Below are 24,165 nucleotides of genomic sequence, written 5' to 3'. Positions count from 1 at the left end.
TATTTTTTGCATTCTTATCTGAAAACCGACTGTGATGAATCTATTGGTAAATATTTTAGATAGAATGATAGTAAGCACAATTGACATAAAAGTTAGTTTTTTTGACAATGGTTTGGACAAATTTTAAGCGCCTTGTTACAAATGGTAACTATATGGCTAATAAATGTCAGTTTACTCTCAAACGTAATGCCAAGATCCTTTACAGATGATATTCGTGACAGAATTCTGCCATGCATCGAGTATTGGAAAAACAACACTTTTGAGGCTCTGGTAAACGACAAAAGATTGCATTTATCAATATTGAATTCTAGTTTGTTACGCCTGCCCTAATTTAATACATTATCTATATCAAGTTGGAGCTGACGACAATCGTCCAAGGTGACAACTTCCAAAAAGAGTTTCAAGTCATCAGCGAACAACAAAAACATAGCATTTTTTATTACCAATGCTGTCATTTATAAAAATCGTGAACAGCAACGGCCCTAAGTTTGAGCCCTGGGGGACACCAGAAAATGTGTAAAAGGTCTGTGACTGATAAAGGCCGTACGATACGTATTGTTGACGACGATATTGATGATGATAAAGACATTTATTCATTACATCCATCATCTTTCATACTGAAATTAATATATTTGAATAATGCCTTATAAATAATATATTTACATACAGGGTAAATGTTTAGTTTTATAGAGCCAAGATGTGCTATGTAAGTATAATATATTTCAGACGTAAATGAAATCTAGCTGAACCTAAGATGGTTGAACTGCATCATGAGGGATTCGAGGATGCTGAGCTAAAGTAATTGGGAAGTGGCGGCACTCAAAATTTCCGGAGGGGACCATGACCCGACTTAGGGGCAAAAGTGATGATGTTAATCATGATTTTAGACAGATAACTATATAAGGAGGTGAGAAAAAGTGTTATTTTCATTCTTCCTAGGTACCTAAAAAGTTACTATTTACAAGCAAGAAAACAAACACACTGTCTTTCTGATCATCTTCATAATGTATGGCATTCAGCAAAATGGCGTATGCTCTTTTGCGATGATGTAACGTAATTGGTTGAAATGAATTTGACAGTATTTGAAAATAAATCGTCCAGGATTTGTCCACTACCGAATATTAGTAAGTTTTAAAAGCGATTTATTGTTGACTTTGATGATTTCTGAAAATCATATAAGCAATGTCAAGAATGTATCTAGCATAATCAGTTTTTTTGGAAATTATCTCTTGATATATCGATGACCCAGTATTAAACAGTAACAACTCACAAAACGTAGTTTTGAGATAATCATGTTTTAATATTTTGAATATTTTACAATACACAAGATTTGACAAGTTTTAAAAGGATACATGTCAGAATTTATCTATTCTAAATTGAAACGTATGGTCAATCGACAGTTTTAAATGAAAACAATTCGAAATGGATCTGTACAAAACTGGTTTTGTTTGAAAGTTTGTAAAATTTCATATGGGTTTTTTGGCTCTCAAGGTATTTAAATTGTTTTTTTCGAATTGTTTCTGTAGAAAACCGACAAGAGCTCGTTTCTACGAGTATTTTGATACTATTATCGCGAAATGTCGAATTTTTGACTTGTTACCGTTCAATACTGGGTCATCGATATTATGTTTCACAACAGATTGCATCAATATTGGCAATACATTTGTTTATGTGGATTTGTTGTCCCCGGCCTATTCCACATAGTCTCGAGATCACACTGTTATCCAATGTAATCTGTTTTCTCGTTTACCCATTGCATATTATTTTCATAACACATGATTTATGAGATGTAAACAGTGTGTGAATTTTAATCTGTAATACTGTACAGCGCTGAATTTAGATAGCATAATGAACTATAAACAGCAAATGGATGTTTAATCTGTTATCTTATATTATGTTGTTTTATCATAAAATGCAAAATATATTAACTGATTCTAGATTATAGTATTACTTAATATTATATAACTTAGCCACAGACACATTCTTATTTGAAAAAAACTTGCAATTCTGAGTACAATTCAAACACACATGTAATTAAGCTACTGACTCAATTCAAGATTTTTTAAAATAGAGGCCATTCAAGTTATTACATAAAAATAAGAATTTGTAAGATGAACTTTTTAATGCATTTTTAGCAAAAAAATAACAAAATCACAACCAAATCATAATCTAAGTAATTACAATAATATTATACCGTGACGTTTTCTTTGTGAGAAAAATCATATAATACAAAAATACTATGTAACATCCATTAATCAGTCAATCAGATAGTTTAACTTTGTCGCCAGACTCCACGAGTTTGGCTTGATAATAGCGGGTCGGGTTGTACCTGCGGGCATGACCACCAAGACGTTGAACACGTCCTTCGGGATTGCCCGTGTATAGAACCCAAACGAGCAGAGCTATCTGTCAGGGTCCTTCCTCATACGGGCCCAATTGGACACGCAGATCTGATAGCAACCGAGGCCAACTTTGCTGCATTCGAGAAATTTGCAGTATTGTATGGGGAGCGGGATAGTTCCGACTCCTCTGTAGACTTATCCATTTCAGCTCGTGACACTGAGTATGTGGATACATAGTGTGCTTAACGTCAGTAGACAGCAGAGCCAGTACAATTTTTTTTTCTTTCTTAACTTCCTTCTTCAAGCACTATGGTGCATGGTTGCAGCATCAGTCCTGTGCGGCTCCATCTCTCGATAGAATGAGTACTTAAAATCACTTCTTTCAGACACGTTTATAGCGTCAAGGAAGGCGGCCATGCATATACAGTACACTCTCAGTAATCTGCCGCTCGATTATCCGACAACTACTATAATCCGCCGTTATTTTTACTAGTTGAAATCACAAAATCCAGCTCTATAATTCGCCGGTATTCGATTGTCAAATTCAGTAGCCCGCCGCGTACAAGTATACAACGCAGATGAGACGGGTTTATTTTGGAAACTTTTCCTTCGTAAAACGTAAGTTCATCGCGAAGAAAGTAATGTACCAGGTAGGAAAGTGCCCAAGGACCACATCACAATTATGCCATGCTCCAATGCAACCGGGACACACAAACTGAAGTTTTTGGTCATAGGGAAAGCCAGGAATCCGAAGCCATTCAAGAATATCTGCCTCACTGAACAACTGGTTGTGTCAAGTGATTTACTGTTTAATATTTAGTTAATAAACTTAGTTTATAAATATGTATAATTATTTAGTAAATATTTGATTTTGATTATAAATAAAACCGTAATTTGCTAGTACAAATTTCTCAAAATAAACTATTTTTACAAAATACCTGTTTTAATTTTTACCATACTATTATGTATGTATGCACTATAATCCGCCGCTTCCACTAATTGGACACTTTTCTGGTATTTGGGGTGGTGGATTACCGAGAGAGTACTGTAGTTTAACTATGAAATCACAACATTGACCTTTAATAATACAGCTCAAAAACACTAAAATCAATAATATTAACTGTTAATATTAAAATGGTACTGACTCTTGTAAAATGTTACATCATATTATATTAGGTACCACATGCTATTGCTCTAAAAGTCTAAATTCTATGCACGAGGGAAATATCAAAGTGGGGTAGCGTGTATATTACAGCTATATCCTATTTTAATTTGTTGTTTGTATAATCGAAGCCCCCCCCCTTAAATATTCCTATGCCAATAGGTATGTTTCTAGGGCTTTAAATATAAATAAAATTCTGCAATATATAAGTAAAAGTTGATTTAATTTATATCATAAGTTACTGGGAATGTAATTCTAAATATTCAATCATTATGTGATAACTTTGTAAACAAGGAACTTCATAAAGACAATATATGAATACGGCCTGTTTTAGCCTTTAATGCCCCTTGTCTAGGTGTTGGTGAAATCAGTAATACGCACGATGATTGGCCGAATGGTTCACACACACTTAACGAACGCCACGTCGATGTGGCATCGCCGCCTCAGTCACCCTACTATCACTAATACACAAATAAAGGTCATCAAACGCTGGAACACAGAGTACATGAATATCAAAGTGGTACATAAGCCCTTTACGAAAAATTACAAGAGATTCGCGAGCATGGGTGTAAGTGTCCGTTTTTCATATTACATACTAACTCTAAAACCCAATAATTACAAGATAAAAAAAACTTATTCTATACCACGTTTTTAAATTTTCTGTTGAATCATATAAACTTGACAATTCTATGTATTAATAAAAACTTTTTATTGTACTTGATAGAAATACTGAATATATATAGAATACTGAAATGTCATTTTGACATTTCATTTTGATTTCCATAGTAACGCACGTATACATTAATCACTATTTACGTTTGTGTTGTATATTTTCCTCCAGCCAGTGACGTGGAGGTGTATAAATGTTTTGTTGAGAATATGCTATCTAGTGTCAACTTGATTGGAGACAGAAGTATTATTGTGATGGGATACTTTAATCTAACTTCAGCGCGCAACGGTGAAAGGGTCAATAGTGACCTGGAATTTATGTGCGCTGTTTTTAGATTTTCTCAGTACAATGATATTTCTAACTTTAGTAATGGGCTTCTGGATAGGGTATTCAGCAACATCAATTTGTCAGTTTCCCGATGCATGTCCCCTCTTGTACGGGAGGATGACTATCATCCTACTTTGGTTTTTGTGCTCAGGTTTCGGTCGATTCGCCCGCTACGAACTGAAATACCCTCACATGAAACCGATCGGTGCAGGGGATGGAAGTTTGAAGGTTGAAACTTCAAGCTACTTTACTCATTAATGAGTGAAGTGGATTGGAGTGAGTTGCTCGGGATTTGTGATGTAAATGAGGCGGTACAATTCTTTTATAATACTGTATATAATGTGTTTGATGAATGTTTTTCAAGGAGGTCGCCATATCGTGGTGAAGGCGATACCCGAGGTGGTTTTCTCGAGAGATTATTGGGGACATTCAGATCAAGCATTGCTATCACAAAGCTTGGAAGGCTGAGCATGGTCAACGCGACTATGAAATGTTTAGCCTTTATCGCTTGAGAGTGAGGCAAGCTGTTCGAATGGCCTATCGAACATATATGGAATCGGTAGAAGATTGCATTCGTAAAAATCCCAAATCGTTTTGGGATTATATTAAATCATTAAGGGATGGCGGGTATGCCAATTCGATGAGTTGGAAAGGCGAAGAGGTAACCGGACATGGAGTGGCAGAAGCATTTGCTGGTCACTTCAGGTCTGTCTACGCAAGTAGTATTCCTTATTTGGATGTTGCCTCCACGTCGAGACAGCCATCATGCGGTGCCCAGTCCATTGATATTTTTCCAGTTGATGAGAGTGATGTGTTAAAATTTATTAAAAAACTAAAAAATACTCACTCTTTGGGACCTGATAACGTCCCTACATTTTTTTTAAAGGGGTGTGTTGATTTTGTCAAAGGCCCACTTACATATATATATAATCTTACAATGGAGACAGGTATCTTTCCGGAAACGTGGAAGATGTCGAAGGTTACTCCAATCCATATGAGTGGTACAGAGTCATCAGTGGAAAATTACAGGCCGGTAGCTGTACTCTCTGCATCAGCAAAAGTCCTTGAGATGATCATGCACAACATGATTTCTCCAAAAACGATCAACGGAAACTAACCTGATGGTATTTACTAATTATGTGTCATCGGTCCTGGATAGAGGCCACCAGGTTGACTGTTCTTACAATGACTTCTCAAAAGCATTTGACAAAGTCGATCATAATGTCCTGATGGAAAAACTCCAACTTATTGGATTGTCTGATCGATTTTTGAAGCTATTCGGGAGTTATTTTAGGAACCGTCAACAATACGTATCGTACGGCCTTTATCAGTCACAGAGCTTTTACACATTTTCTGGTGTCCCTCAGGGCTCAAACTTAGGACCGTTGCTGTTCACGATTTTTATAAATGACATAGCATTGGTAAAAAAAAATGCTATGTTTTTGTTGTTCGCTGATGACTTGAAACTCTTTTTGGAAGTTGTCACCTTGGACGATTGTCGTCAGCTCCAACTTGATATAGATAATATATTAGATTGGGGCAGGCGTAACAAACTAGAATTCAATATTGATAAATGCAATCTTTTGTCGTTTACCAGAGCCTCAAGTGTTGTTTTTCCAATACTCGATGCATGGCAGAATTCTGTCACGAATATCATCTGTAAGGGATCTTGGCATTACGTTTGAGAGTAAACTGACATTTATTAGCCATATAGTTACCATTTGTAACAAGGCGCTTAAAATGTTGGGCTTCGTCATGCGTACTTCCCGGGTCTTTTCGGATGTTACGGAATTAAAACTTTTATTTAATTCTTTAGTTCGAAGCAGTCTTGAGAGTGGGTCTATTATTTGGGCACCGCATCAGTTGAAGTATGGCCTTATGGTGGAGAGGGTTCAGAAGAAATTCTTGAGACTCCTTTATTTGAGGTTGTACGGATACTATCCGTGGCTTTATCCAACTGACTTTCTCTTAGGCATGCTTACATACTGCAGTTTGCAATTTAGAAGAAATCTTTATTTAGCTACGTGATTTTTTCGACTTATACGAGGTATAAATGAGAACTCTGCCATTCTGGGCAGTGTTGACCTGTGTCTCTGATAACTATCTTAGAAATAGAGAACATCAGTTGTTTATTCTCCCAAGGTGCAGAACCAACCTGCCACTGGTAATGCCAATTGGGAGGGCGATAACTATGTTCAACGAAATTGCTTCGGGTGTTGATATATTCCACCTACGTGAGGATGAGTATAGGTGGACGTTATTTTATAATTTTTTAAAATAGGGTCTGCTTAACTCATCTGGTGTATTTCCATGTAACTATATAATTAATATTTTTGTATGTACATATTTCTACTGTTTAATAACATACTATCTATCTCTTTTTTTATGTCATGTTGTGAACGTCTTAAACTTATAATTTGTAATGTCCACAATATGTAAAAATAAATAAATTGAATTGAATTGAATTGAATAATAATTTGGTTGCTAGGACCCCCTTAGCAACAAACAATAATAATTTTCCATACAAAACAGAATTAACTGAAAATGAATTCAATTCTGCTTAAAAATAGCTAAAAGTATTAAAAGAATGCATTGTCGTCGTCTTCTGATATATTCTAAAAGTTTTAAATGTCTAGCTAGTCGGGAAGTTAGTTAAAAATCTTCAATCGTCCAATACAAATCTTGGACAAACAAGAAAAATTTGTACTGGACAAACAAGAATACGAGCTAATAAAAACGTGGTAAAAATCTATATGAAAATGACCGTTTTTTTAATACGTTTGACCAATTATGAAAAAAAAGTATCACTTGTACTACCATAATCAATTGAAACATTAATTTAATAAAATTTGGCGTTTGCCAAAATGCCATATAGCCAGTTCTCTGTATTTGAAAAATATTCTACATTCGTGACAGAATACAAAAATACATGGACATTATTTTGTATCAGAAACTATAGAAGAGTATGTAAACAGTCATGTGCATCTATTCTATACACAAGGCTGCTAACGAGGGCAGTTTATCTTATTTGTATATTGAGGTATTATAATTGTTACAATAAGTTAGCCGTCTAAACTGTCTATCTCACTCTAAAAGTTAACACAGCTTGGAGAGGTGCAGTTAAAACATATCACTTTTTGACAGTTCAGACAGTTAACTTATTGTAACAATTAACCGCTGCAATACATAAATATGAAAAACTTCCCTCGACAGCCACTGATACCAGCCTTGTGTATAGAACAGACGCGTTGATACAATTTTCGAACAGTTTCTAAACAATGTTCATTTATTCCCGAACTGATGTATCTCGGTCTGGAGTAGGCATAATAAATAATAAAACAATTACATAACAGGAAATAATGTTTTTAATATAATATAGTTATTCACCATAACAATACAAAGTATTTACAGATATATAGTACCTAGTATATTTTATCACAGCTGTTTATATTTTGCTTGTTAAAATTACATTTAAAAGCATTTTGTGAAAATGGATATTTGGTTAACCCCAAAATCAGGCACAATAATGTATATTATTACTCTTATGATAATAAATACATAGATTTCCTTGTTATTTTAGAATAGTACTGCCGAGTTTTCTATACTTATGTTTTTCATATTTACATGCAGTGGCGATGCTCCCTTGAGAGCGCTGGAGCGGTGAACACCCACCCACTCAATTAATGCGAAAAGACTTATTTTTTTAAAATAAGTATTTCATTTATATTTGATTAATTAAAAGTGTTCTGATCTATTACCGTAGTCATTAATTCATATACAAAAACAAATTCTAATATGTGTTTTTAACCGGCTATTTTAAACATTATATGTTGATGGGAGCGATATCTGATATCGCTCGACCAAAGCGCCCAGTTCGATTTCTTTGCAATGAGAAAGAGCGTCGTCTGTCGCGTGGAATAGCAAATATGTAAATATTTTTCCTGCGTGCTCCAGAGCGACAGTTTCAGTCGCTCCCGGCCCGAATGCGGCTTCATCGGTTTTAAAACAATACAGCTCGTATCACACGTACAATAATTATTGTTTGACAATTTTTATTCAATATTATTATACAAATTAATTCTTTTCACAGTACGTATATTAAATTTCCGCACATGTTGACAACATTTCTCAAATTTAGGCGAAGTACAATTTAAAAATAAACTTCAAGTTTTTTTCAGTTTGATAACTAAATTCACAATGTTTATCAAGTATGATATCTCTCCAAACTAGCTCTGTGGGGGGTTTAATATGCGTGGTAGGGTGGAAATCGTAAAATATCACGGCTACATGCTTAAATATTGTCAATTTTGATGAGTTACTGCTTTCAAGAGCCACAATAAATCAGGTCACCTATTTTCTTAATTTGTTATTGAAGTAAGCAAATCCTTAATATGTTGCTTCTCATTAGCGGAAGTCCTATTTTTTTATTGGAATTGAATGATAAATGGCATTGTTGATGATAATATTCTCAATAGTTTTTTTTTGATTTTTTGGTGAAGTTTTGATGAAGGCAAAGGCCTTTTTACGGCAGTCAAAAGGTGAAAAAAGTGAACTCCCAGTAAAATAACTCACCGGTCGCCACTGTTTACATGTATATATTTTATAGCTAACTATGTATGTACATCAGTGTAAAATTAAGAAAAGTGCATTATACCACAAACAAAATCAGTCAGTTACCTGTAAATTGTTAATTACTTCAAGATAATAAAAAAAGTGTAATTTTTGACACAGAGTAGTTTAGTGAAACCAAATGAAATGTTTGTTAATTATAAGTAGGAGTAACATGAAAGAAAATGTCATGATTGCGAATTCACATCTAAACCTTGTGAGTGAAAATATGTAAAATGTATTTTATTTAAATGCTTTTTGTTGGTTTTCTTCATTCTAATAAAAATGCCCTTTTTATGAAAATGTAGCGATGGGTCGCAGGCTATTATAAAAGGAAATTGCGACCAGAAAGTAATTGGGAACCCGTGTTTTATAACACGGAACTTTGAAATGGTTATTCGTAATAATTATAATTTTATTAGCTGTGAATAGATAGAACATTTTCATAATATTGTCACCTCAAAATGTTCATCTGAATTGAGATTCAATTTGGTACTACAATGTTAACAAATTTTGATAGAAAGCAAAATTAGATCTTTAAAACAATGTTGTATATTCGATCAATATATACACCACAATCACCTGCGTTTTGCAGAAGACATTGTTGGCTTTGCGATCAACCAAGAAGACCTTCAGAACAGAATGCAGGAGCTTGCAACTGAAAGCCGCGTAGTTAGTTTAAAGATGAATGTCTCAAAGACAAAAGTAAATGATAAATTACTTTTCTGAACCAAAAGCGATCCTCATCAATGGCACTCAAATCAAGCGGATCAACAAATACGTCTATCTCGGATAACAAATGTCAATTGATGGTGGTATGTACGACGAGATTGCTCGCAGAATCAAACTGACATGAAGTGCATTTGGGTGCCTGAATAGTATCTCCAAAAGTGATCTCTTATTATGTCTGAAGCGTAAAGTGTTCAATCAATGTGTATCACCAACACTCACATAAGCGTGTGAAACATGGACTTTTAATGTAAGATAAATCCAAAAATTACGAATAGTGCAACGTGGCATCGAAAGGTGCAAAACGCGGAAAAATCATAAAATAAACCAATGGATGAGAAAGCAGATAAGAGTATGCGATGTGACAAAGGTCGCAAAGAAGATGAAATCGCAATGGACTGGACATGTCGCTTGGCGAGTGGACAACAGCTGGACAAACGCCATTATAAAATGGCACCCAAGGGGCACTAAACACAGGGATGTCCTAAAACCCGCTGGATAGACAAACTCATAAAGTTTGATGGATGTACGTGGCAGTGAAGAATTAGGGACCGAGAAGAGTGGATGGAGCTAAAGAAGGCCTTCATCCGGCAGTGGCTTGATCCCAGCTGATGATAATATTTATATATAAACCTTATAACGTCTCACTAATCACATGTTCAGTCGTTAAATAACTATTCTGGAAGATTCTTTGTTCCGACAATATCTTCGATAACCCTCCTGTGTTTGATACAGCTCTCTGTGAGAACTATTGGTTCGCCATGAGTGATGAGGACATCGTCTTCAATCCGAATACCTATTCCCCTGAACTCTGGCGGCACACTCTTATCATTAGCATTTATGTAAATACCTGAAAGAAAATAATACATAAATTGTATTTTTTTAAATTTGTGGATATTGCGATTTGCTACTATATTATTTAATCATTGTTTATCTAATTACAGCGTCTGCCAAATTGTGTGCTGCATGAGGTTCTGAATTGGACCATAAATGTTAAAAATTCACAACTTAATCATCTATATGTTTCCTTAAACAAATTTAAAAAAAAATGTTGAGGTTCTGAAGACAGTAGAAAACATCTATCTATGTATCATTTTCTGTATGAGTGAGTCATTAATCCTTTCGAGGATACACACCTGATGAAAATTTAAAATACTTAAAAAACGGTCTTCTTCTTCACAAAGCGAATTTTCTGAGCTATAAATAATTGTTAGCATTTTAGGTTTGCACTCTATACTCGATTAGCTACTACAGTCATTAAATCACTGTTGCCGTATCTTTGCGAATTACTATTATTATTACCTATATTACTGACAAATCAATATTGTTATCTTTATGATTTGCCATATTGGCCATGAAACAAATTTCCATTCCCCAGTGTACCATAAGGTAAAAAAATTTGGCAGATACTTAGTTCAATGAAAACAAATACGTTTGACTGAGAAAGTTTAGTGTGCACTATTTGTCAGATCTTAACAGCCTACCTCCACCATTCGCCACTGGTATGTATAGTATGGTAAATATACTATAATTGTGCATATCTGCAGTGTAACTATGTCGAAAGTATTATAATTTAAAAAAATCCGAAAAGTTATCTGAAACACACTGATATTAGTATAAAGAAAAGCTTTACAATCTGAATTCAAAGAAAAAATTAGCAGCTCAGAAAAGATAAAAATAGGCTGAGAAAATTTTCTGAAATAGATACCAAAGTGCTTAAAAGGTAGAAACTGCAATGTCACTAATGGAAAAGGTTGAGAAATGTGTCCTTAAACAATTGAGCCCATATGCGGAAGAGTAGCGTATCCTGAAAACGTTGTTCAGAGATATTAGCAGTTAAACATTTCAGTCGGTTGTTGTGGAGATACCCATTATCGAAAATATTTAATTCCGATGAATAGAGGTAGTTTGAGTATTAACGCTGTTTTTTCATATAGTATAAAATAATCATACAACTGATTTTGATGGTAACATCGTTTTTAATCAGAGTCACTTGAAGTGATGTCTTCTTCAGGAGATTCATTTTTAACACTTATTGGGATAAACAAGACAAAATGTTTTCCATTTTCTTTCCATCCTGTTGGATTTTATTTCCCATTTCCCAAAACTTTGAAAAATATATTTTTTTCAATGCCAGAAAATATTGTATTGCACAACTTTTGACAGCACTACCGACGTACGCCATAGTATATTATTTTCTTGATAATCTTTCCCTTAAAAGTTTCATGACTTTGACCACTGTTCCTTTTTGACGTAGTTTCATCAATGACATCTTTTTTAGAAAGCTGCAAGCACGAATTGTGTGTATGTGGTGTACGGCATAGATATTATATGGTATATGGATAAACAGCATACTCCGCGTGGTCAGTTTGGACTGCCACCTATTGTTTGAATATATTTGGTGAGTGCATGCATAGGCGTATGCCGCGTAATTTAAATTTATTTACTGAAAAACCGCATTACCGCGATAATGTTCAATTTCCGTATATGGACTCAATTGTTTATGATGTTCGTTACTATGTAATAGGACTTGTTGGATACAGGTAACACTGAATTAACAAACCTGGTTCGACAGTGATCACCATACCCGGTTGTATAGGTATACTTCTTGGAACAGGGGGAGTATCATGGACATCCATCCCCAGATAGTGAGAAACGTGGTGGGGACAGAATTTGTACGCCAGCTATGAGAAAGATTAAAATAAAATAAACATATTTTATTCTCAGTTCTGTCATGTATATTACACAGGGTGGTAGATTACAATTTCAGCTAGTGAAAATTTAAACTGACAATAATTCTTTTATAATAATATATACTAGCAAGTTTGTATTTTAATATCCCTGAAATGCTGTAGGAGTAGTAGAAGTAGCTGGTGACACTTGCAACTAAATCAGCTTGATATGGTCAGCATGTCGAACATAGCAAATGTTGCTGCCATGCATACGCAGATGCTACTTTTCGCGGTCAGCCATTTGTTTTAGTAGCAAGTAGTATGACGTCACTGTCCCGGCTATGTGCGTGGAAGAGAGTTGCAAAATTGCCGGTAGTTTTGACTTATGGCCATGTTGCAGTCAAGACCATTTCATATATGCGACCCCGAGTTATTGGTTTGGTTGGGCATCAAATATAAAACTTTTCATTGGAAAATACATTGTTTTCAACCATTTTATGGAAGCTGTAGTAGTTGATATGCAGGATAGACATTATAATATCTGTTCAGTAATGATTTTTTCAGAAAAGATTATAGACATCTTGACAAAAATTTGTAAAAAATCATCTTTATTGCAATGTAAGTAGAGTTAATTTTTAAGTACACACCATATTATGCATTTTTAAAATAAACATCTGACATTGGGTTGCATAATACGGATCTCGTGGTGCAGTGCGTAAGGCGCTGGTCTTTCATCCGGGAGCTTCGGGGTTCGATTCCCGTTCAGTTCACAATATATTATGAGATGTTCTCAAAACCCTGGTGTTTGTGATTGTTTCACTTCTATTACTAAATACACTACTATATAAATTAACATAATTGACCCTTATTAGTAATGCAGGTAGAGCTCATTTTCACTATCACTATCACTTTCACCTGTATGTACATATCTGTTTATTATTACGAAAGAATAAAATTCAGGCAAACTAAATACCGATACCCATTTCAATAAGGATAACACAGAATTTCAAGGATTGAGTTAATAATGCCATTCGATGTAGAAAGGTCTTCTTTTTACAATTCAGTAAAAAAAAAAAGAGTCAAAAATTTCTTTAATGTGTCATAAAATCGAAAAACCCTTTCTGAGATTAATCATTAATTTAGTTATACACTGGAATTTCTGGGTTAATTTCTTTGTGCATTGCTGAATTCCACTAATTAAATATAAAAAACATACATTTTCCTCAAAATCAAGGTTTTAAAATTAAAATGAGAATTGCTGCAAAAAATCAAACATCATTATCATGGAACAAGGTTTTTTTGAGTTGTTTCCCTATTGAAATATGGTATCGATATATGCGGCATGGTGTCATTTTATATTCACACACTTCGCCCATTTAATATCGAGAGCTTAATCTGCAAACCAGCTAACTGCACTTTTGACCAAATTTCAAACTCCTAAACCTATAAATAAATGTGTTATCGTTCTGGTGCCAAATTTCCAATGTAAATGCAATCGTCAATGGGACAACTCCGCTCTTTGTATAAATTCAAAAGGGAAGCTAATATAGTGTATTATTATTATTATTGATACTGCAGCTTATTTGTAAAAAAAAATTCCAACTGTATTTTTGTAATTGTTAAATTATTATGTTTTTTTCCTTCCTGAATAATTTGCCCAAATGGAGTTAGCCGGTTTGCGGATTAAGCAGTCGATCTGTCAAAGGCTGCAATATGAAAAATTAGCGAGGTGCTAAATGGCAATTTTACTGAAAAAGCGAACGAATAATAGCATAGCTTACTGCGAATATATCCGAGTCGCTGGCGTTATTCGGTATGAGACTGGCTTCTTTCAAATGGGAACCAAGAGTTGTGCACATGATGTTAAACAGCTTATCCAAAGAGGGGCGTTGATTTAAGAGGATGGCCATCAATGTCGATTGGACCGAAAAGACGATGTCGTACAAGATGGCCTGGGGCGGTGAGAATTTACCTGATACAGGCCAGGTGCGCGTTATATCTGAGTTGTAACAGGATTTCTGGCAACCTAAAATATAAGAATAATAAAAATTTTAAGAGGCTGTGGTTTTAGTAATAACTATATTTGAGAGAAATTTAACATAGATTATTTAATTTTGGTTGCATTTCATTCATGTATTGCATGAGTTTGGGCTATACTTAGAAGAGTCTTAGCATCCTTTTCTATGCTGATAATAGTATGAACAACAGTGTAAAAATGATAGTATTTTGATAATGCCATCAATTAAGAAAAAAACAAGTTATTCAAAGACAGTGTCGTTTGTTCATTGTTGAACTACGTAAATAACTTATTTATGGATGTTACACATATCAAAGATAATACGTAGATAAAATGTTTCAAACGTCAAAAGACAAAGACAGTATATTCAATTTAGCTATCTGACTTCTTATAGCGTATAGACTATAGCAATTAAATATTATAATAATTACAAGACAAAAAGAACTTTTTATATACGTTTTTAAATTTTCTGTTGAATCATATAAACTTGACTTGACTAGCTAAAACGATCAAAAAAATTTGTACTTGACATGTCAAATTGATTTCCAAAGTAACGCACTATATATTAATTATTTAGTTGCTAGGACCCCAGACCCCTTGCAACAAATAATGGTGTCGAAATAACTTTTCATACAAAACAGAATTAACTGAAAATGAATTCAATTCTACTTAAAGATGGCCAAAAGTATTAAAAAAATGCATTGGCATCATGTTCTGATATATTCTAAAAGTTTCAAATGTCTAGCTAATCGGGAAGTTAGTTAAAAATCGATTGCAAGATTTGTACCGGACAAAGAACCACCGGACAAATAAGAATACGAGCCAAGAAAAACGTTGTAATAAAATAGAGGTAGTCTTTTATTGAAGTAAGTAGATATATTTTATCAATAACAATCCGTCTATTCACCAGCATCGACGAGCAGCAATTCTCCATCAGAAAGCATTTGATTATCATGAATATAGTGTATAGAGGTTGCACGGGTTCCTCCTCCAACGACAGGTGGAAAAGCGAGATGTTCAGCACCCGCTCGACGACACCAATAGTCTATAGCTGCGTGGACATCATGCTCGCTTATACCTGTGTAAAAGATAAATATGTACATAGATCACTGTAAAATCAGCCAATTTGTAGCAGATTTATTTTACTGTACAAATGCGTTTATTACTATACTGCCCTGCTAAGTAAAAAGACAATATATACAAAGATTATGTATACACTGTCTATTTAGAGATTATGTCAAAACAATCCAACAATTTTACATAACATAAGAGAAAATGTAGTTTAAAACTTGGATTTTCATCTTACTAAAACTAAAAACACTGAAAAACTGTCTTTTTACTTAGCAGGGAAATATAGTGGTCCCGTATAACAAGTAAGATGTACAGATGCGATTTCCTTCATCTACTTTGTCAGGATCATGACTCGGATGATTGGGCTTGGGATTTAACGGATTGGTAACTCTCATCTTGGAATGCTACGACATGCAAGGCCAGTGTCAGCGGAAGGCCCGTGGCACTCATGAATTGTTGCAACTATTTGAAGCTTCCAATGTTTGCTTTAACATTCAATGTGGTATGTCTAAAAAACAAGACAGCGTGGACGACACAGACAAACGCTAACGGTCTTAATAATTATAACCGTTAGGCCATCCACATTCGACAACCACTTGTGAATGCGTAAGGTTGAAATAACTCATAGGTGACTATAGTCATAGCTGCAGGCCAGATCTTCATCGCTATACTAAAAGTGCAAAGTATCTGATGCGGGGGTCCGCGGTAGAAGTGACGAGAAGCTATAAGTAGTAGACGGTGTAAATGTGGAAGTATCATTGGCAGACTCAGAGAGGCTGTATGTAATAATGTTTAATTTTAAATAAAAATTCATTATTCATTTACCGGGTCTAGTACAGGCCATCGCTTTATTAATTGCGTCGCTGCCTGTCTTGCCGGCTTCCAACATGAGCTTCGCTTCAGCGGGACTCTTGATAAGTCTCAAAGACGATAGAATAGTCCGGGGGCACATTTGAGCAGAAGCCCTACTCGATTCAATAGCCCTATTAATGGTAGCGTGACATTCTTGGTGGACAGGAGAGCTTGGAGAGTACCATATATTGTCGGAAGTGTGTGAAGATAAATGACTAAAAAATAAATCTTTATTAATTCATGCAGTTGTATGGCGCCAGGTTGTTACTCAGAAATATACCATCAGAAGGAAAAAGCTGCTGTCTGAATTGGAGAAGCTATGGATAGATAACTATTAAAGCCATCAATGGTACATATCACTGATAGGTTCAAATAAATATTTGCTGAAAAGATAATAAATCCACAACCTGATTTTAGGGGTATCAGGAATTTCAATCCTGTTTAAAAAATACATAATTTATCAGTTACTCAAGGCATCAGTTTTCTGTCCATATTGATACATGTGTTGTAGGAAACAGCAAAAACACTATGACTGTTCTGTTTCCATAATTCCCATGAATTTAAACAAAAGTTTAAATACCTATGCAAAAATGTCTCAAATTCTGAGTACGGCAGTGCAGTGTCCACCCGGAACATTTGAGGTGCGTCATCTACTCCAGTACGAGGACCATCCCATAATTCAGAATACTCATCACGCCCACGAAGAAATAAAATAGTCTAAAATCAAAGAAATTGTACTACTATAAATAAACAGTTTGTATTACAACATTTGATAGTGATTCGAGAATATTTTTAGTACGTAGGTAGGTAACTATAGAAAATTAATACTCAGTGTTGGCAGCATTGAATACATTATTTTGTAAATAGAAAAGACAATGGCTGCTTGCTGTTAGTCACTTACTTACTGTTATTTGGAATTTTATATGATTGTTCATCTAAATACTGTAAATAATGATGTCGTAATGTATAAAAAACTTTTTTATGCTGGTATCACGAATGCAAGGTATTTTTATCTATCCGTGAATCCTTGACAAATTGGTAGATTTTTATTAATTTTCCATTAAATTTTTATTAAACAGGTATTTGCTACAAATGACTCAAAAATGCGAATGACTTTCAGCTAGCCTCATTAGCCTCAGTATAGCCTCAATTACATTGAGCTTCTTTACGAGCTGTTTATTGGCGAATTTAAAAGCGGGCGATTCAGCTACTGCGATTTGATGATTACACACAAAACTTTCCATTCGCTGAGAAGCCACAAGTCAGTGACTATTTTGACGGAACGTAGTTCGTTTTTTTACCGGGAGGTTGGTACTGCGCAGAGGCAGTTGGCCCACACGCCGGCGTGTAGCGTGTAAAGTTGACCGGCTTTCAACTTTTCTCGGTAGAGTGTTTACAACCTGCTTATTAGCTTATTTGATGATTACAATGGGCGTCTTTACAGGCAGATTGTAAATTCGCCAATAAATAGCTCGTAAAGAAGCTCAATGTAATTGAGGCTTAACTCACTGTATAGCTTTCGTATCATATATTTATGACCCATTTTTAAAGAAGATTTTTTTCAATATGTTAAATATTGGTCAGATAGTTCAATACATCAATTGAATATATTTGTGGACTGTGATAAGGAGGAATATTGAAAAATATTGAATACAAATAGTATACTTACGCGATGAATGTTTTCACTGCCAGGTAAAGTGGTCATCATCAGGAGGGAATCTGGTTCTAAGCATCCGGTCAGATAGTGGAAATCTGAACTTTGCCTAAATATAAATGGAATTTTGTCAGATACATATTGCTTTGTGGCTGAAGGAATTAGGACCTGTAAAAATGGTGAAAAAAATTAATATGCATTGCGATAATTCAATTAAACCCTACGAATACCTAGCCATAATAGATAATAGTCAAAAAATACTCGTCTATCAATAAAATATCTAAAATTATGTAATTAAATCGTCGGTCCCTATTAAAAAAGTCGGATCTGCAAAATGCTATTTTTCAGTACGAGCAAACAAAGATGTTTCATCAAATATCCTTTGTGACCTATTGCTTGCCATAATGAATAAAAATACGGGTTATAGAAACTTTTCTAAACGTTAATAAAACATCCGTCTGTCCGGTAAACATAGCAGCAACTATCAGATCCGATGCATCTTGCTCACCCACGCCCAGCCAACAATGTCGGTTGGTAAGAACCGACATTTTTATTCGGACACTCTCGGTAGATCCGTCATTTTTAACTTGAATATCTCGAAATTTTTCAAACAAACAAAAAAAAACTGTGATTGTGGTATAAATTTTTAAAGTGTTTAAATAACTTTTACATAATAATCCGAAAATGACAAAATTTCAGATCCGACTTTTTTAATAGGGACCGACGAAATAATACATCACTTTGGATATTATATAGGTAATATGTTTGTCTATTATAGTTTGGTTTAACGAATTTAAAAAAATGAACCAACAGTATGTGTAATACTAATATGTATTCTTGGTAATTGTGCCTCAGAGGTGGCCATGAGCTTTCATATTTTTTTTTACGAAAACAGTTTATTCCATGTAGACAATTATAATAAATACCTTTTTCTGTCGGCGCATCAGCTTTTCGATCCGATAATGGTTAATTGAAAATTTGAAATTTTCATATATTTTGATGCACCATTATCACAAACTAAGATTATATGAGGTAATCTTAGGTTGGGGTAGGTTAGATTTGGTTTGGTCTAAAAAGAAAGTTGTAAAATCTCATGGCCACCTCTGCGGCACATTTACCGTATTCTTAATCCAACGAAAACAAATATGAATGAAAAAGTGTGCACCATTTTTGTCGGATCGCACATAGCAAACTTAAACTTACTATTATAGTTTGGCTTAGACGGGGTTTAATTGAATTTTAAAAACCAACAGCACCATCTGCAAATTGCATTATTAGTTCAATAAAAACAATTACGTATGACTAACAAAGTTTAATGAGCACTATTTATGGCAGATCTCAACAGCCTACCTCTACACTTCGCTACTGATTAAATGAAAATGATTAAGTTAATTCATAAAAACCTAGCTTGGAGTCTACGTGGTAAATGGAGGTCGATGAAGCAATTCATTTTTATGTGCTCTAAAAAAAGTAGAAGGCAGTATTGGGTGCACCTGTGGGTCTATTCTATGCTTATCGACCGCTAAAGTGATAAAGTGAAAAATATTATCAAACTTAGGGTAGGTTTGTATCAAAATATTAGCACTTATTGTAACAATTACACGAAGCCGGTTTTTATTGTTGCAATAAGTGCTATATTTTAACAGCACCTATCTTGCTGCTGTTAAAATATCGCACTTATTGCAACAATAAAAACCGGCTTCGTGTAATTGTTACAATAAGTGCTAATATTTTGATACAAACCTACCCTAAGTTTGATACTATTTATCAATTTAGTGTTCGATAAGTATAGAATAGACCCACTGATATTAAAAGATAGTGTTATATGTGGCCAATTTACAACCTTATATAACAAATTGAGAAATTTTAACTAAAATTCATTAGCTCTCTAGTTCTTACACTCTTATGACTATTGAGGGATAGTGAATCACCAGAAGAAATGGCGTTCCATTGTCACAATTACACATTTGTACAGTGCGGTTTCCACGCCTTAACTAAACACAACGTAGGGTTTCTGTAGAAATTCCGCGTTGGATTCAGTTGTTTACAGTCAACTAATGGATCTCATGTGCCGCGCGAATGAATATAAAGATGCTAGTACAGATTGACTCTGCGCGGAATCCACCTTGTCTGAACGCAGGTTACAAAGTTAATAAATGTTTAAAATTTTTTTGAACATTCATAATTTTATGGTGATGTGATTAAATCTAAAATTGATACATAAATCTTACGGTATGGGCATTATTTTTCGTATCTCTAGGTGCATTATCGACCAGCTTTTTCATCAGCGATGATCTTCGGTTTTTGAACTCATTCACTGTCAATCCAGCTGCCAGTTGTCCAGCCCCGACAAGGTGAGGATGCGTGTGGCAGGTGGGCTGGCCCATTACTCCAGTGGGTATGCCATTATTTTCTGGAGATGACTTTTTGGACTGGGCATCTTGGATGTTGCCAATAGATGAGCTTGCTGCTCGAAATGTCTGTTTTAAAGTCTGGCGACATTTTTGGGCTGTGGTTAGAAGAGAATGGTCATTATAGAGAATAGTTTATTAAATAAAGAATGTTTCAGAATTTTGGTTACAGTCAATATAGGTAGAATTTTACACCTCTCATATCAGAATAAAAGATTTAATTCTTGATGTTGTATTAGTGTTGGGGCAAATCGATACTTGGTGCAAGTAACTATCAAAATAAAGTATGCATTGGTGCTTATTTATCCCAGTTTGCCGACCCCTGCTATGAGTTATCTAAAAGATACATAGATGTTTGCATGCTATTATTTTTTCTTTCTTTTTAAAATCAAGACTGCCAATAATATTACCAGGATATGCATATCGAAAGAGTAATAGCGCCTGTACACGTGCATGGAATTACTGTCGGCAATAGTGCTTATTTTAAAACATCGTGACAATAACTGTTTACACGTAAAAGTGTTGACTGTCTCTTCAGACAGCCTACCTCCACCCTTCGCCACTGCTATAAGTTGCGGAAACAAACTGAAAATCAATTATTGATAATTTGGTCTCAAAACACTTTAACCACAATAACGATATGGAGTACTATAAAATTAGCTACTTAGGTAATTATTTTTCAAAGATCGCTAGGTTCGATATGGTTAGGTTAGGTTTCGTTTCGTGGCCTATTGCGTCGTGGGTCCCAGGTTCGAATCCTGGATATGGCAAGTACACATATTGTTTTTCAATTTGTGTATGAGTCAGAGTATGGACCTAATAGGTTGAGCAAGTGGCTGACATCCATTTCTCGTAAAAACAAAATCTGTCAATACAAACCTCGGTGGTTGTGACTGGTTCTCCGCCGTCTTTAGATGTCAGTCGCCATTTTGGAATTCAGCTATCTTTTTGTCATCGAATTATAGTACACGGTTGAAGAAATGATAGTATTTCGGCAAACATTATAGGACGTGTTGAAAATGTAAGTTTTTTGTTTGTCGCATAAGCACAACGGAGAATTCGAGAAATTCTGATGCCCTGCTTTATTTAAACACCTCATATGACCGAAAAATGCCAACGCCGGCGGCCGTCATTAGCTGTCACATTAGTTTTTTAGAGTATACAACGCAAGACTACGTCCATAGACTAATGTCGCACACTGAGATCTTATATTATTTATATTATATAGATTATAATTACTATGTCCCTCGCTTCACGTTATTACGATTTGCTGTGATTGAAGTACGAACATTTTACGGAACTTTAAACATCGACAATATAGACAACTTTTAAACGCAATGAAAGAAGCTATGGGAAGTATTCGCACAACCGGCGATTTCAATTAATTCCATTTTTCAAAATTGAGGTATTTTTGACGTATTATACTTTTTAATAGTACGCAGACCAAAATGTACTATAATTATAGTTCGCACTACGCTCACTGACAGATGGCAGCTCGCGACGGCGGAGAACCAGTAAAAAGACCCAAATCCTCCATTCTGTGGGGGACCATAATATGATTCTATTAGGATCGGACATGGTCGAAAGAAAGGTTTCGTTTACATTTACACCGAACGTATATTTAAGAAATAGATAGTGCTTTTCCCAAAAACATTACCAGGGTAATTAATGTATATCGAAAGAAGACCACCAATCCGAGCCAAACATATTAATTCATTCTAAGGTTAATTAAGGTCTACTAAATATTAAAATTTTTTCGCATTTAAAACAGTTCGAGTTAATAACTGTAAGCGTTAGCGATCAAAAAGGATTTTGTGGGACTCAAAATACTCTATCTACCAAGGAATAATATTCCAAATTTTATACTATCATTAGTTAGTACTGTACTCACCCGAATCAAACCTTAAAGTCGGAATAAGTTTTTTGGGAAAAATAAACATCTTGCTAAAAACTGAAAAATTATTTAAAAATCTAGCAGTTCAAAATTCATCTGAAATCAATTTCGCGTAGAAGATTCGTGGAATTTTGACAAGTCTTGACGTTTTCTTTCTGTTGACATTTTAAATAGTGTTGCAATCTCTATAAAATTTAAAAATTATAAAGCGTCGCTTTATTATTTTAGAGAATTTTTGAAAGAAATACCTACTTGCAATATTTTAATGGTACCTACTGTAAATATTTTTTTTTGATAAAAATATATTAATCGTATCATATTAATACACAAATAAAATAAAACTTAGATTATATTACTAAATAAAATTATTCAAACGAAATGATTGATCTCGATCGTAATTATTAAATTCAATTGTTATCGTTTTATTTTATAATAATACTAGCTGACCCGGCGAACTTCGTACCGCCTCAGAATCAAGAAATATCGTGTTAACTAATTAGCTGAATTAAATTCAGTTTTTTATTAAGTTTAAATGAATAGGTACTCAAAATGAATTAAGTTCAATAAATGTGCAAAAATCAAATCAAAATGAAAAGTATTGTAATTACATTGAAATGAATGTAATTGACGTGGCAGCAAGGCATTTGCTACGCGAATCGAAATGATTCGCGTACCTAGCATTGTTGCACAACTTCCTGTTAAACTATTTGCTGGATGGGTTGCACTCGGGTCGATTCCCTTCATTGAAGCACCTTGTGATATACGACATTTTTCGTTTCATTGTCAGGTGCGAGAACGAACAACGCGGATGGTTTGCCGACACGTGAACATGCTACGTACAATTGACCGTGAGAGAAACATTCATTATCTAGATTCAGGCCACAAATACTCAAAGATTGTGATTTGTTGATTGTCATGGCGAATGCAAAACGAATCGGAAATTGAGTTCGTTTAAGCTCGAATGGCATATCGGTTGGGATCATCGGAATTCTTGGAATGAGGAGTTCCTCACCTTTGAAGATTCCTTTGATTATCGTCACGTGAATCACATTGCCCATGAGTTTTCTCACCACCAAACGCGTTCTGTTACATAGTTTTGGTTGGTTCAGATTTCGAAGCATGATGACTACCGAGCCAACCTTCAGTTGTAAGTTTGGATAGCGTCACAGACGCACATGAGCTCGAAAACATTGTCAAAGAATGGTCATTGGCGAACGAGTCAGCATGCGAGAGCACGATGGTGCGCTCTTCGGGCGAAGGATTTAAAAGAAAAAGTAATCCATGGTGGAGTCCGAAACTGGATACACTGAAGACGGCTTTTAGAGTAGCAAGGACAAAATTTCGAAATTCAGGCGTGGTTCGACGGCCGTTCACTCGACAGATTTTTGAAGCCGCAAAGAATAAGTATGAAACTGCGATTGCGGAAGCGAAATTAGAAAGCTGGAAGAGCCATTGCTCGGCTCAGGGAAAAGAGAATGTTTGGTCTAGTCTTCAGAGATTGCTCAAAAGTAAGGCGTTCAAACCGCCTGAAACTCTGACAATCAACGGTCGCATGACCTCTTCGGCTCTCGAATCTGCAGAGGCTCTTCTTGCGTATTTTTTTCCAGACGACAGTATTGCAAACGAAACGGAGCAACAGACATTGATCCGAAATGCGGCCTCGATTCCTTCAGAGGAAGATGACGACGAGAACTTCACTCTCGAGGAGGTCGAAAGAACAATGAGGCTGTTCAATCCAGCTAAAGCTCCGGGACAC

General features: G+C 35.0%; 1 protein-coding gene across 3 annotated transcripts; it reads right to left on the bottom strand.

The window, feature by feature from the left end:
- Positions 1-7,845: 7,845 nt before the first annotated feature.
- On the bottom strand, positions 7,846-22,584 carry LOC147071803 (xaa-Pro aminopeptidase 3-like). Of its 3 annotated transcripts, none has more exons than XR_015070718.1 (10): positions 22,407-22,584; positions 20,336-20,613; positions 18,120-18,272; positions 17,031-17,167; positions 16,424-16,665; positions 15,435-15,605; positions 14,292-14,536; positions 12,402-12,522; positions 9,084-10,688; positions 7,846-8,105 (listed from the first exon to the last, which is right to left on the bottom strand). XR_015070718.1 is itself a non-coding variant. In XM_085947759.1 (9 exons), the coding sequence occupies exons 1-9, from the start codon at positions 22,453-22,455 to the stop codon at positions 10,513-10,515; spliced, it is 1,572 nt and encodes a 523-aa protein (XP_085803885.1). In that variant the 5' UTR covers positions 22,456-22,584; the 3' UTR covers positions 8,677-10,512. The 3 variants fall into 3 exon arrangements, 1 of the variants encoding a protein (XP_085803885.1); XR_015070719.1 differs by lacking the exon at positions 7,846-8,105 and having other exon boundaries at positions 8,994-9,399; positions 9,489-10,688; XM_085947759.1 differs by lacking the exon at positions 7,846-8,105 and having other exon boundaries at positions 8,677-10,688.
- Positions 22,585-24,165: the final 1,581 nt, after the last annotated feature.

This window comes from Rhyacophila brunnea, unplaced genomic scaffold (assembly GCF_057557595.1).
Source record: "Rhyacophila brunnea isolate RB1 unplaced genomic scaffold, BYU_Rbru_1.0 scaffold_2, whole genome shotgun sequence".
Taxonomy (NCBI): Eukaryota; Metazoa; Arthropoda; class Insecta; order Trichoptera; family Rhyacophilidae; genus Rhyacophila; species Rhyacophila brunnea.
This window is presented reverse-complemented; position numbering and strand designations above follow the sequence as displayed.